This window comes from Eschscholzia californica, unplaced genomic scaffold, assembly GCF_041429995.1.
Source record: "Eschscholzia californica isolate CP2 unplaced genomic scaffold, dmEscCali1.0.p SCAF_1, whole genome shotgun sequence".
In the NCBI taxonomy this organism is placed as follows: Eukaryota; Viridiplantae; Streptophyta; class Magnoliopsida; order Ranunculales; family Papaveraceae; genus Eschscholzia; species Eschscholzia californica.
Window position 1 is genome coordinate 1,446,936 of NW_028238198.1, and position 15,933 is coordinate 1,462,868.

Genomic DNA, 15,933 nt, shown 5'->3' on the forward strand with positions numbered 1-15,933 from the left:
TAAGAGAAAGAAGATAACAGAAATAGATCTTTGAGATGGGCTTTGAAAAGATTTTAGAAAGAGAAAGAGATTTTAGAAAGAGAAAAAGATAATGATTAGAGGGAACTTTTAGTGAGAGAAAAAGAAAGTTGATATGAAAAAATTAAGAGAAAGATAATTTTGGAATAGAAAGACTGACTTTAACAACCCTATGAACCTCCTCATGATCGGGTTCATCAATTTTCTCATCCTGAGTATTATCCTGATGCTCCACCTGATCATGATTCCTAGAAACCCGTTGGTCTTCGGCTTCTACTTCCACTACTTGAGCTTTAGTAGACCCAACATCACCACAACTAGGCACCGTAGCTTTCGCCATAGCTACAATAGATGACTCATCAAACACCACATCTCTGCTGATTACAAACTTCTTGTCTTCCGTACACCATAGCCGATAACCCTTGACTCCTGTAGCATATCCTAAGAAAATTGCCTTCTTTGCTCTATTGTCAAGTTTGTTACCTTTAACATGGTAATAGGCCGTACAACCGAAAACCTTAAGTCTCCCGTAATCTGCATGTTCACCTGACCACACCTCGTAAGGTATGCCGCCATCTAAAGAAGAATGTGGAGACCTGTTCACAATATAACAAGCTGTAGCAACAGATTCTGCCCACCATTCTACGCCTAGTCCCGAATTGGAGCGCATACATCTAGCCTTCTCAAGTAGTGTACGGTTCAATCTCTCTGCGACTCCATTCTGCTGAGGTGTGTTTACTACTGTCCAGTGCCTCACAATGCCTTCCTGATTACAAAACTCCTTGAATGCCCCATCCGTGTACTCGGTCCCATTATCCGACCTTAACGTCTTCAGCTTTCGACCAGTTTTGTTCTCAACCATTGCTTTCCACACCAGGAATGTGTTGAATACCTCATTCTTATGCTTCAGAAAATAAAGCTAGACAAATCTCGAATGATCATCAACGAATGTAACAAAATACCTGGAACCACCCTTGGAAGGTAACTTTGCCGGTCCCCAGACATCGGTGTGTACGTAGTCTAATACCTCTTTGCTCCTGTGCTTGCTTGTAGAGAACGTCACCCTGTGTGCCTTCCCGAACACACAATGCTCACAAAACTCCATGCAAGGCTTCTTCATGTCCTTCAACAAGCCTTTCCCGCACATCAAAGATAGACCCTTTTCTGACATATGCCCAAGGCGCATATGCCAAAGCCTCGTACTAGCCGTTGGATCCCTTCCACTGATTCCTACTGCTACATCTCCCGTAATTGTTGTCCCCAAAAGTTTGTATAAATTTCCGTAACGAGTACCTCTCATTACCACCAAAGAACCCTTAACAACTTTTATGGAGCCATTCTCTATAATTATCTTACAGCCGTTCCGCTCCAACACACCAAGGGAAATTAGATTTTTCCGCAAATCGGGTATGTGTCTTACGTCCGTCAATGTTCTCACCACTCCATCGTGCATCTTGATCCGTATTGTTCCGAGTCCCACAGTTTTACATACACTATCATCACCCAGTATAACTGTACCACCATCTATACTCCTATAGGTAGTAAACAACTCCCTATTTGGGCACATATGGTGTGACGCCCCTGAATCAAGCATCCACTTATCGAAGATCTTCTCAGACACCTCTGTCACCGAGAAACATTCGTCCGCCTCTTCTGACACATATCCCGCCTCTTGCATCTCTTGTTTCTCCTTGTAGCCTTCGTTCTTTTGCTTCAACTTTCTCTTTGGACAAGCCGCTTTAAAGTGGCCAAGCTCACCACAACTAAAGCACGTTTTCTTGAAAAAGCCTCTAGATTTGGATCTAGATTTCCCGCCCTTTCCCTTTCCCCTTTCATTACTCCTCCCCCTCGTTACAAACAACCCTTGTGCTTGATCCTTGTCTACTCCACCCGACGCCATACTGCTAGTAGCAACCTTACGAAGGTCATCCGCTAATAGCGAATTTCTCGTCTCTTCCATGCTTAGACTATCACCAACAAGCATCAAAGTTTGAACAAGGTTCTCATAGGATTTAGGCAATGAAAGTAACAATATGAGGGCTTGGTCCTCATCCTCAACCTTAACATCAATATCCTTCAAATCTGAGATAATCCTGTCAAACCTATTCACATATTCCTGAATAGAAGAACCCTCTTCCATTCTACATGTGAATAATTTGGATTTTAAGTAGACCCGATTCGTTAAAGTTTTCGTCATGAAACTGCTTTCTAGTTTTAACCACACACCCCCCGCCGTTGTTTCTCCGTCTACTAGGAACGCCACGTCCCTCTCAAGACACAACATAATGGTAGCCCGTGCTTCGAGATCTAACTCTTCCCAATCCTCATCTGACATATCTCCTGGTTTCTTTCCCGTCAACGTCTTGTGTAATTTCTGCGAGATTAACAGATTCTTCATCTGCATCCGCCAATAAGAAAAATCGTTTTTCCCATTGAACTTCTCTATCTCATATTTCCCTGCTTTGACCGTACCACTTCTCGATCCCATCTTCTCTTCGTTCAATCTCAACAAGGCTCTGGTACCAATTGTTATAACTATAAGGTCGCGGAAGCTATCGAACCTATCCTAGAAATTGATCCGATTATGAAGATGAATCGAAAAGCTAAGTCAAAATCAAATATGCGAACAGAATTTAACGAGGTTCGGCTTTAAAGCCTACGTCCTCGGGCGAACAAGAAATCTTTATTGAAGGATAGATGAAGACGACTAACACAACCCGCAAGTTCGTCCCAAGATGGTACCGTATAGAATTAACCTTCTATACTAAATCTTCGACGACCGAGAAATTTAACACCGCTCAAAAACTATGAAAAATTTCTCTCACTCTTGCTCTCTCTCTAGCTCTCTAAAGAAGAGTTGTTGTTGCTTGTGTTGGTGTGTTTTCAATAGGCTCTCAAACCCCATATATATACATCCAAAGGTTTCCCAAAAATTGGAGTCGGTGGAACCGACCTCACCAATTGATGCCAATTGAGAGGAAACTGCTTATTTTTTAGAAACCATCAATTGATGCCAATTTGAGAGGAAACCGCCTATACCTATTTTGAAAACCGCCTCTCCTATTTTAAACTGCCTCTCACAATTCTTGTTGGGAAAAATAACCTAATTAACTTGTTCAGGAATATGAAGATAAACGATGCGAAAGTAAAAGTAGAGACACCAAGATTATTTAACGTGGCAAAAAACCCCTCCAAACTAGAAGGTAAAAAACCACGGGACCTAGTCCAGAAATCTTCCACTATAATTAAATAATGGATTACACAATTCTTCAAGATGTGTAGAAACACTCTTGGACAACTCTTCACCAAACCTATGGTGGATAAACTGAACAAAGAAACAAAGAAATAAAATCTCTTACTCCTTAGGATTTGAACAAATCCTAGATTACTAAAGGTTGAAGAAGATAACCACAAACTAAATTGCTTCACAAGATTAATAATCTTCTTTTCTTCAAACCAATATTCTGCTCTTTCAATCTCTCTTGAAAGAACCACTTCAGAAATCTCTCTTTCTCTGACTTCTCTTTGTTCTGGAAGTTGTTGTGTATAATCTCTTCCCTTTCATTCCCTATTTATAATAATAAATAAGGAGGTTTACCAATAGAAATAGGAATTCCTTTTTAGGCTTGAAAAAATAGAAACTAGTTTCTATTTTTTCCCCAAACAAGGAATAAGGGAAATCCTATTCCAACTAGGAGTCCTTTAATTATAAGGAGGGACCCCAACAAACTCCCCCTCCCGACTTATGAAGAGGGACCTACCACCCCCAAACCTGCAACACTGCTACATAGCTCATGTTTGCCTTTGGGTAATGGTTTTGTCATCATATCTGAACCATTGTCTTCAGTATGGATTTTCTCGATCTTCAACACCTTGTCTTCAAGAACATCTTGGATCCATTGGTATCTCACATTTATATGCTTGGACTTTGAATGGAAACTAGAATTCTTACTGAGGTGGATGGCACTTTGACTGTCGCAATGAATAACATAATTATCTTGTTTCATACCAAGTTCTTCTAACAGTCTCTTCATCCATAACATCTCCTTGCAACATTCTGTAATGGCAATATATTCTGCCTCTGTAGTAGATAAAGCTACACACTTTTGTAATTTAGATTGCCATGACACTGCTCCCCCTGAAAATGTAAATAAGTAGCCTGATGTTGACCTTTTAGAGTCTACATCTCCTGCCATGTCTGCATCTGTGTAACCGACTAATACTGGCTTATCATTACCAAAACATATACGAGCTTTAGACGTACCTTCTAAGATACTTCAGAATCCACTTCACTGCTAACCAATGCTCTTTGCCTGGATTAGCAAGAAATCTGCTTACTACTCCAACTGCAAATGCAATGTCCGGTCTTGTACACACCATTGCATACATCAAGCTTCCTACAGCTGAAGCATAAGGAATTTTCTCCATTTCTTCTTTCTCACTTCTAGTTGATGGACACTGATCACGAGTCAACTTGAAGTGACTGGCTAATGGACAACTCACTGGTTTTGTCTTGTCCATATTGAACCTTTCTAGAACCTTCTCGATGTATCTTTCTTGTGATAGCCAAAGTTTTCCAGCTTTCCTATCACGAGAGATATGCATGCCAAGAATTTGTTTTGCTGGACCCAAGTCTTTCATATCGAAATACTTGTTTAGTTCCTTCTTTAACCTGCTAATTTTATTAGCATCCTGACCAACAATCAACGTATCATCAACATAAAGTAGAAGTATAATCAAATCTCCATCAGGAAATTTATGAACGAAAACACAATGATCTGAAGCCGTCCTGTGATACCCTTGATCTTTCATGAATGATTCAAACTTTTTGTACCACTGTCTTGGTGCTTGTTTCAGCCCATATAAACTCTTCTCTAACTTACAAACCAAGTGTTCCTTACCTTTAACTTCAAACCCTGTTGGTTGTTCCATATACACATCTTCCTCTAAGTCACCATGAAGGAAAGCGGTCTTGACATCTAGTTGTTCAATTTCTAGGTTCATACTTGCAGCCAATCCCAATACTAACCGTATAGAGGACATCTTCACCACTGGAGAGAAAATCTCATCAAAATCAATACCCTTCTTCTGCCCAAATCCTTTCACCACTAGGCGTGCCTTATACCGTGGTTGTGAATTTCTTTCTTCGGTCTTGATTTTGAAAACCCACTTATTTTTAAGAATTTTCTTATTCTTAGGTTTTTCAACCAACTTAAAAGTGTTGTTCTTATGCAATGATTCAATCTCATCTTGCATAGCTTTCAACCACTCCTTCTTGTGTTCATCATCTATGGCTTCTTCATAACACTGTGGTTCTCCACTATCTGTAACCATCACATACTCGTGTGGAGGATACTTGGTAGATGGTGCTCTATCTCTAGTCGATCTTCTCAATTCAGCTGGTGGTTCATGTTGAACTTCCATTTCCTGCTCAACATCATCACCCATAGGAACATCTTCATGAGCTTCATCTTCATGATTTTGTTCTTCACCTGCATTATCATGCATAACCTTAGAAGAGATATGTGGATCTAGATCAATGAGATCATTACTATGATTCTCATGCTTCTCAACTTTCCCGAAGTCCTCAATAGTTTGATTTTCAAGAAAGACCACATCTCTACTTCTAATAATCTTCTTATCGACTGGATCCCATAACCTGTATCCGAATTTCTCATCTGCATACCCTAAAAAGATGCATTGCTTGGCTTTATCATCAAGCTTTGCTCTTTGATCTTTAGGTATATGCACAAAAGCCCTGCAACCAAACACCCTTAAGTGTTCATAACTGACTTCTTTCCCAGCCCACACTCTCTCAGCTACATCTCCATCTAATGGTGCTGAAGGTGATAAATTAATCAGATAACATGCAGTACGCATTGCTTCACCCCAGAAGCTTTTAGGCAGCTTTGCTTCTAACAGCATACATCTGATCCTCTCCACAATAGTGCGGTTCATGCGTTCTGCTACACCATTTTGTTGTGGAGTTTTGGGAACTGTCTGTTCATGTCGAATACCATGGGTTTTGCAATACTCTTCAAACGACCCGATGTATTCTCCTCCATTGTCAGTGCGAATACACTTCAATGATTTTCCTGTCTCCCGTTCTACCATGTTGTGGAAATTCTTGAAAACTGCAAGTACCTGATCTTTGGTCTTTATGGCATATGCCCAAACTTTCCTGGAAGCATCATCTATAAAAGTAACAAAATACAAAGCACCACCAAGTGTTTTGACCTTTAAAGGTCCACAAACGTCAGAATAAACGAGCTCCAAAACACTGGATTTTCTTTCAGATGCATTCCTTTGAAAGGATACTCTATGTTGTTTTCCTACTAAACAATGAGAGCAAGTGTTTAAAGTTATACCTTTTACGTTCGGTAAGTCTTGTCGTTTAGCAAGGATTTGAAGTCCTTTCTCGCTCATGTGCCCGAGTCTTCTATGCCAAAGATCAGTGGAAGAATCTTTTTCAACTGCATTCAATTCTCCTTTACACAGTTTTACTTGAGTCCTGTATAAAGTACAACACTTCTTCCCCCTTGCTATCACCATTGACCCTTTTGTGAGCTTCCACTTTCCATCACCAAAGTGACTGTGGTACCCTTCATCATCTAATACTCCGGTAGAGATTAGGTTATATCGAAGATCTGGTATATGCCTCACATTCTTAAGAATCAATGTACTTCCTGTGCTCGTCTCAATTTTCACTTCTCCAATTCCTACGATTTTTGAGAAACCTAAGTTTCCCATCCTGACTTTGCCAAGGTCACCAGTTCTGTAAGATCTAAAGAAATCCTTACATGGAGTAGCATGATACGAAGCACCTGAGTCAACCAACCATGTTGTTTCTGGTTCTGACTCAGTCATACTTAAGCAAGTCTCTTCACAACCTGAGAGTAAGATAATGTCATCACCTGAGGCAACTGCCGCAACATTATCTTGTTTTTCATCATCCTTTTTATTTTCCTTCTTTGGTTTCCTGCAATCACTCTTGTAATGACCCATTTTTCCACAACCAAAACATCTAATTTCTTTCTTTGGTTTTGATCTCCCCCTTGACTTATCACGGTTATGAGGTTTTCTACTTTTACCTCTCCCCCGTCTTTCTGTAACAAGTGCCTCTGAATGAGACTCATCTGACGATGATTTCCTTCTAGTTTCTTCATTCAACAAACTACCTGTTACGTGATTCATACGCATTATGCCATCAGGAGCAGAATTGCTAAGAGACACCACCAATGTCTCCCAACTATCTGGTAAAGAATTTAGAAGAAGTAAGGCCTGCAACTCATCATCCAAAACTAACTTCATTGCAGAAAGCTGGTTTACTAGACTTTTCATCTCATTCAAGTGTTGAGCAATTGAGGTTCCTTCTTTATATTGTAATTTTCCTAGCTTTCTGAACAATTAAGCCTTTTTGGCAGCTGTCTTCTGATCATACAATTCTTCTAATTTCCTCCATAGACTATAAGCGGAAGTCTCCGTCGATACATGATGAAAAACACTGGGTTCTACCCATTGTCGAATAAATCCAACAACTTTACGATCTAATACCTTCCAGTCTTCTTCATCTATCTTCATCGGTTTTGTACCGTGATTTTCAATGGGTGCAGCTAGGTCTTTGCAGTATAACAAATCTTCCATTTTTGCTTTCCACATCAAGTAGTTTTCTCCATCTAAACTAATCATTCGATTAGTATTCACTTCCATATTTCTGAACAATAAATCCAACCTTAGCTCTGGTACCACTTGTTGGGAAAAATAACCTAATTAACTTGTTCAGGAATATGAAGATAAACGATGCGAAAGTAAAAGTAGAGACACCAAGATTATTTAACGTGGCAAAAAACCCCTCCAAACTAGAAGGTAAAAAACCACGGGACCTAGTCCAGAAATCTTCCACTATAATTAAATAATGGATTACACAATTCTTCAAGATGTGTAGAAACACTCTTGGACAACTCTTCACCAAACCTATGGTGGATAAACTGAACAAAGAAACAAAGAAATAAAATCTCTTACTCCTTAGGATTTGAACAAATCCTAGATTACTAAAGGTTGAAGAAGATAACCACAAACTAAATTGCTTCACAAGATTAATAATCTTCTTTTCTTCAAACCAATATTCTGCTCTTTCAATCTCTCTTGAAAGAACCACTTCAGAAATCTCTCTTTCTCTGACTTCTCTTTGTTCTGGAAGTTGTTGTGTATAATCTCTTCCCTTTCATTCCCTATTTATAATAATAAATAAGGAGGTTTACCAATAGAAATAGGAATTCCTTTTTAGGCTTGAAAAAATAGAAACTAGTTTCTATTTTTTCCCCAAACAAGGAATAAGGGAAATCCTATTCCAACTAGGAGTCCTTTAATTATAAGGAGGGACCCCAACAGTTTCGTGCTTGAGTGTGATTGCAAAAGTTTATCACCTTAAAAATGTGAAAACAAATAGACCAGTAGCAATCAAAAGTTCTTGATTAAGATAGAATAAGAAAAGTGAGAATTGATAAAATCATCTGAGTTTGGTGAAATTAAGAGAAAGAAGATAACAGAAATAGATCTTTGAGATGGGCTTTGAAAAGATTTTAGAAAGAGAAAGAGATTTTAGAAAGAGAAAAAGATAATGATTAGAGGGAACTTTTAGTGAGAGAAAAAGAAAGTTGATATGAAAAAATTAAGAGAAAGATAATTTTGGAATAGAAAGACTGACTTTAACAACCCTATGACGGCAACTACAAAAAGAAGACCATCTAAGTATATTTGATAACCAAGGGGGTATGGAAGGAAGTTAGTCATAAACTAAAGGACACTTTAGAAAACAACCCTATTTAATTCAAACAATAGGAAAGAAAAAAAAGTAGATCTTGTTTCAATTGATTGCGACACACAAATGAAAACAAAAGCAAAAATTAATTTTACAAAAACAATCATTCAAGATATCTGCAGGGGTGACACATAAAGAGATAGAATCCCAAATTTATGACAAAATGTATTTTTTACTTGTCATTTTTCTACAGTTTGGAAGTATATTTTAAGGAACTACTGGGGTACATATTGATTCATATTAGTTGAATCTAGCTTACCAAAATTTTATTTTATTTATTTAAATTAAATTTGTGCACATATGAGTTTGGAAGCTGAACACGTAACATAGTTCTAAATAGATGTCTCAAAAAATCATTATTTGAAAAACAAATAAAACTGATATTATGGGCAATCTATCTTGAGTGAGTGGCTATAATACAATGTAGAAAATTGGCCAAGTGTACCAAACTCATAAAACGAGTTTATCATGTATAGTTTTCAACAAGAATAAGAAGTTTCTAGTGCATAGTCTAAAACAAAACAAAATGCTAAATGTACATGACAAAATGTTATTTAAACGGTCTCGATTAAAGTCAAATTTTGAAAAGCTTTAATCAATTTTTATCTTTTAGTGAAAAAAAAAATCATTAAGTCACAAATTTTGTCAAAGATCTTGTACATGTAGCACTCCGTCAAAATATTTTAAGTGATACCAAATAAAAAAAAATTATGTAAAAAGATTACGTAATACCAAATAGAGATGGATTCAGACAAGAAAAAAAAAAATCGATCATATTTCTGTCAGTAAATATTTAACTTATATGCCATGTAAAGTTGTATTACGTCTAACTTTACGTGACAACACATAATTAAAAACAAATGGCGCACATCAAAATTTAGGACTGTAAACGAAAAAAATCAAAGCATCTCATATCAACCACAAGTATGTTAATATGATTATTTTCCCACACCCAACTAAACTTTTAAACAAAATCTGGTCTTGGGATATGCCGCGTAATTGATCTCTATTTGTTTTGGACAACCCCATAAAATCAGTCACTCAACAGTCATAATGAATAATGAGACTCTAGAGACATAATTATAACCACAGCTGGATATTATTATAATTAACCAAATAAAAACATTTTACACGAGGGTGAAAGAATCTCTCCTACTTATCTAGATAAGGTATGAATGGTTGATAAGACTAGGGAAATCAACATTTAACATCAATTAAATCCCACAAGAATGACCCATCCCCTTTCAATTTGTGTATGCATCATGGGGTCTAGTTTTGGACTTAAGTTATTCAAAGTTGATCCGGCGACCTATCCGGCTAGGATTTGGCCGGAGAGATCGCTCACATTTGGCAAGATATAGAATCATATTTTTAAGTTATTTGTATAAAGGAGACTTAATAAGTTTTTAGTCCATCATTAACAAATGTCACAAACTCGATTCTTATAGAACTTAAAATCCATAATTTGTTGAATTGAAGTGTAAATAAGTCGAATAGAAGAATTTGTTTTTGTTTCTTTTTATATTGTTATAGGTTACGAACGCCAACTAGATCAATGACTCGTTGATGCTCCCTAAATAATTTTCGACCTCATATGATGGTATTAAAGATACTTATATGGTCCAGAATGAATCCTTGACCATATCTATGCCATGTAATAATGAAATGAAAACTAATGCTTTGTCGTCCACTCTTGGGGATTTGAGTAAATCTTGGTTGGGTGAGTGGTCGGTCCAGATATAGAGATAGAAAGTGAAAATTTCTCTCTCTAAATGTAGCCTGGACATATCATCAGATCCGAATTCACCATAGAGAGTGGTTGAACATAACATCACCGTTGAAATGAAATGATCCTAAGTCCATTCGAAAAATAAAACCTATTTTTTTGTATGGTTAGAGAAAGTTTGATTATTTGATCAATAAAGTTGTACTCTCTTGTCTACCCTCTTGTCAGTAAAATGTTAGCCTCTCTGGGAAGTACTCAGTGCCATGTCCTTTTCTAATAAATTGTTTTTGGTTCAATTATTATACTCTCTTGGATCCCACACCATATCCAAAAGATGTACCCTCCCAAACTGCTGTTGGCACCCGGCCAAAGCACAAACGGGGAGATATACCATGTGCAATCCGGGTGCCAACATCACTTTGGGCGAGTGCTTTTAGCCCTCTCAGAAAGAGATCCTTACTTAAAATAAAGTGTTTTGTTAGTTGTTGACTTGTTTCCCCTCTTAAGATTGTCACGATTTCTTTGTCTATGTTATACTCGTTGAGAAATAAATATTGCACATGTGAGTTTTTCATCAAACTCATTATGGGGTCGCAAAATCGATATTTGGTGAGAGTGAAAATCTATCAGTTATAGACCTGTACTATTAAAGGTATAAAAAACAACTATGATACTATGTCCGGCCACTCTTCCGGATGAATCTTCATTAGGTAAAGTGGTCGAACTAGATTTAGAGAGAGAGTGAACAGTCACCTCATCCGGCAAGAATTCACCCGAAACAGTGGCCATGTCAACATTTTTCATTAAGAAAAAAAGAAATATATTAGAACACTTTACAATGGTAGGTAAGATGGTTTCAGTAACCATTAAATTTTAAGAGGTGTATCAGACAGTTTTAAAGCTCGTTGTAAACATATTTTATCTTTATAATATACCCAAACTATTTGACGATATAATGCCCATTGTATACATATAATCATATATTTAAAAAAAATATCCCCACCAACCAGTGTCAATACAAGGTGTTGATTTATTATAATAAAAGATCAAAGGCCAGGCTTTTAAATGAAGTTTATATTATCTTTACAAATTATTATAAATAGAGGTATGGGAAGGTTTAAAGACGAGATCTAGTGAGAAGCCACTAGCTCAAGAGAGAAAAAGAGGGAGGAAATCCAAGAGAGAGAGAGAGAGAGAGAAAGGAAATCTAAGAGAGAGAGAATGGTGACCATGGGGAGAGTAATGCATTCAATCCTTCTCCTCCTCCTTACAGTTAGTTTCCGGACATCCACCACCATGGCTAGAGAGCCACCAACTCCTACTGTCATTGTGGTTGGAGCTGGCATGTCCGGTGAGTAATCGCTATAACCTTTTTCATGTTGTGGTTGGAGTCAACAAGCTTGTTAAGAGAGTCTGAAACCCAAGTGGTTCGAACCCCTAACCTAAGAGGTCAATCAGTCACACATATGCTTGACCAGTCTAATAGAAGATTGGTGGCTAATCACGGTAAACCCAAGTGGTTGGAACAATGACCTAGATGTTAGTCAGTCACACATGTCCTTGACCAGTCTAATCGAATGTTGGTGGCTAATCACCATAAACCCAAGTGGTTCAAACCCTGACCTAGATGTGAGTCGGTCACACATGTGCTTTACCAGTCTAATCGAGGGTTGTTGGGCAATCACCGTAAACCCAAGTGGTTCGAACAATGACCTAGATGTCAGTCAGTCACACATGTCCTTGACCAGTCTAATCGAATGTTGGTGGCTAATCACCATAAACCCAAGTGGTTCAAACCCTGACCTAGATGTCAGTCGGTCACACATGTGCTTTACCAGTCTAATCGATGGTTGTTGGCCAATCACCGTAAACCCAAGTGGTTCGAACCCTGACCTAAAGGGCAGTCAGTCACACATGTCCTTGACCAGTCTAATCGAGGGTTTGTGGCTAATCACCATAACCCGGTTCTCTCTTTCTAATTTTTTCTAGCTCTAGATTTTTATGTAATAATAATGTGTTTGGGTGACAGGAATATCGGCCGCAAAGACATTATCAGACGCAGGAATAAAGAACATATTGATATTAGAAGCAACAAATAGGATAGGAGGTAGAATGAAGAAAACCCAATTTGCAGGTTTATCAGTGGAAGCTGGTGCTAATTGGGTCGAAGGTGTTGGTGGCAAACAAGTTAACCCTATTTGGCCTATGGTTAAACAAATTGGTCTCAAGACTTTCTATTCTGACTATGACAACCTTGGTGCCTTCACTTACAAACAAAAGTATACTTCTTACTCTTCATACAAAATATTTTTCATATCAGCCGTGATGCTATGTCCGGCACGTCTCCCGGTTGAATTCCGACCACATGGCATGGCCGGACAAGATCTAGTGAAAGAAAGTTAAATGTGTCGGGCATAGTGTCATTTTCCTCTCATAATGTGAAGTGTTGTGGACGAATTGGACGAAATTTAACCGACGCTTTGCTACTTCTTGTGAGATGTTTGTACGTACAGACAGATTTGACAGACTGATCGGAGACCATTGGTTGACCGTCAAGCCCACTACGTAGCATATCAACTCGCCCATGACAATAGCAACCCTACTATATGGCCCAAAATATAACAAGATTTGTCGGCACTTGGAAGTTTACCGGGTTTATTTTCCTTACTAAGATGACTTACACTGAAAAGATCAACGCGAAAATGAAGGAGACACTCTAATCATTTCATGACTCTATTTTTCTAATTATGTTTTTTCTCCCTTACTACAGAGGTGGACTATACAAAAAATCAGTAGCTCAACAGGCATACGATATATCAGATGATGTCGCCGAGTTCAGCAAAAAAGTATCGGTTTCATTGTCTGCTCATAGACAAGAAGACATTTCAATCTTGGCTTCCCAACGCCTCAAAAACAAGTTAATCATCCTCACTTCTTCTATGGACAAACATTTATACACATGAATAAGTATGTATACGTGCACATAAGATGACTTAATTGATTTCGGTTCATACCATTGATTTGTAGAGTTCCATCAACTCCAATAGAAATGGCGATCGATTATTACACATATGACTACGAATTTGGCGAGCCACCACGTGTAACAAGTTTGCAGAACACAGAACCATTGCCAACATTTAAAAACTTTGGGGAAGATCTGTATTTTGTAGCAGATCCAAGAGGTTATGAGAGTGTTGTTCATCACATTGCTAATCAGTTCCTTCAAACTAACAAGGCTGGAGATATCATTGATCCCAGACTCAAACTCAACAAGGTAAAATATCAGTTCCACCGTTGTCTGCTCTAAAAGTATGGAGAGGACCTAGACATTATATTCTTGGTTGCTAGATCGCTTTTCTTCTGTGTGAGACTATTTTCACACGCCCCCTCTCGTGTGGCGTCTTTGAGCCTAACACATGTTTTTTCCTTTTTGGGGATGTGGAGCACGTGTGGCTTTTAAGCTTACCACGTGTGGGCCTAGCTCTGGTACCATGTTAAGTTTGTGGTCGTCCAACATGGGTAGTGAGTGGAGAGGACCTAGACATTATATTCTTGGTCGCTACATCGCCTTTCTCCTGTATGACACTATTCTGACAGACTGACACATACTGATGATCTTGTTCATATAAACAGGCGGTGATAGAGATAAGGTATTCCGAAAACGGAGTTATCGTGAAAACGGAGGATGGTTCAGTCTACAGAGCTGAATATGTCATGGTTTCAGCTAGTGTTGGAGTTCTTCAGACAAATCTCATTAACTTTCAGCCTGATCTTCCTGTTAGTACTTTCTCAAACTATCGAACATTATATATGGCTCTTCGTTCATGATAAGTTAATACTTAACCATATATGTTATACATATGTTGCAGCAATGGAAGATACTTGCAATATATCAATTTGACATGTCTATTTACACTAAGATTTTCCTCAAGTTTCCTCACAAATTCTGGCCAACTGGTAATGGTACCGAGTTCTTCATCTACGCTCATGATAAGCGTGGTTACTACACAATTTGGCAGGTAAAAACAATTCAATGACATAAGTAAATAACAAACGAATCAATACGTGACTTAGTACTGAAGAAATTGAAATGTTTTTGTGGTTTTTAGCAATTGGAGAATGAGTACCCAGGAGCGAATTGCCTTCTAGTAACAGTAACAGATGATGAATCAAGAAGGATAGAACAGCAACCTGATTCAGAGACGAAAGCAGAAATCATGGAGGTTCTGAGAGATATGTTCGGAAAGAACATCCCTGATGCCACTGATATCTTGGTTCCTCGGTGGTGGTCCGACAGGTTCTACAAAGGCACATTCTCTAACTGGCCAATTGGTGTTACCCGATATGAGTACGACCAAATTAGGGTACGTATTACAAATTTATAGACCCATTCTAGGTATTCTGGTGGAAAAATGTTCAACAAGAAAAACAGGCATACTCTAGGCAGAAATCTTATCTGGATTGTTGTGATTCGTGTTTTCGATGATTCTGATCAACTAAACAACGAATCACAGCAGGCCATGTAGGATTTTTGTCCGGAGTCTGCCTAGTTTTACTTGTTATCTAGCATTGCTCATTCTGGTGCCATATAAGTAATCTGGATCACGAGTTACTCGCGACACATTGAGCTCAGAGGTGGTCACGAGTTACTCGTGACATATTGAGCTCATATGTGGCCTGAGTTAACCACCACTGTCCAACCTAGCCTGAAAATGGCCGATTGACATCGTGACTAAGAAACGATCACATAGGAATCGAGCAAAGACACCCTACCCACTTTGACTAGCCTTGTGATTTCTCATGTAAAGAATGCTCAACCAATAAGCAGTAGCAAAATTTGTTCTTCCCCTACTTATGTTTTTGTTTTTTTGTTCCTTATTTAGGCCCCTGTTGGTAGAGTTTATTTCACCGGTGAACATACGAGCGAGCATTACAATGGCTATGTTCATGGTGCATACCTTGCAGGTTTGTCTTCATTTCCCAACATTCAAGCAATGTCTACGTCTTTTTTTCTCTTACCTGTTTCACATGTACTAGATCAACTAACGGAACGTCTGTTTAATGTCCTTTAGGTATCGATTCTGCAAACATTTTGATCAACTGTGCCAAGAAGAAGATGTGCAAGTACCAGGTCATGCCCAAAGGAACATAAATTTGAATCGTACAATTCAAATTTCGCAGCATTCTTGAATCGGAAAGGTCTCTAGTTCTACTTCTACTTCGTGTTGTATTAGGATTGAAAGAATTCTACTATTTGGTAAGAGTCGAGATGTTTTCATTTGTTATTCTAGTTTGGGTTAGGAGTTAGAGAAAGATGTGAAGTTACTTTTATGTGAATAATTGAACCTTTCCACTTAAGTTGTTATTA

General features: G+C 38.2%; 1 protein-coding gene across 2 annotated transcripts; it reads left to right on the forward strand.

Annotated features, from left to right (window-relative positions):
- The first annotated feature begins 11,690 nt into the window (after positions 1-11,690).
- LOC147563020 (polyamine oxidase 1-like) lies at positions 11,691-15,923 on the forward strand. 2 transcript variants are annotated; one of them, XM_086633705.1, is made up of 9 exons: positions 11,691-12,042; positions 12,224-12,844; positions 13,336-13,482; positions 13,593-13,839; positions 14,199-14,342; positions 14,435-14,584; positions 14,675-14,929; positions 15,449-15,530; positions 15,638-15,923. In XM_086633705.1, exons 2-9 carry the CDS (start codon positions 12,678-12,680, stop codon positions 15,715-15,717), a joined length of 1,272 nt encoding a protein of 423 aa, XP_086489831.1. In that variant the 5' UTR covers positions 11,691-12,042; positions 12,224-12,677; the 3' UTR covers positions 15,718-15,923. The 2 variants fall into 2 exon arrangements, with proteins under 2 accessions (XP_086489831.1, XP_086489824.1); XM_086633698.1 differs by having other exon boundaries at positions 11,691-11,916; positions 12,595-12,844.
- Positions 15,924-15,933: the final 10 nt, after the last annotated feature.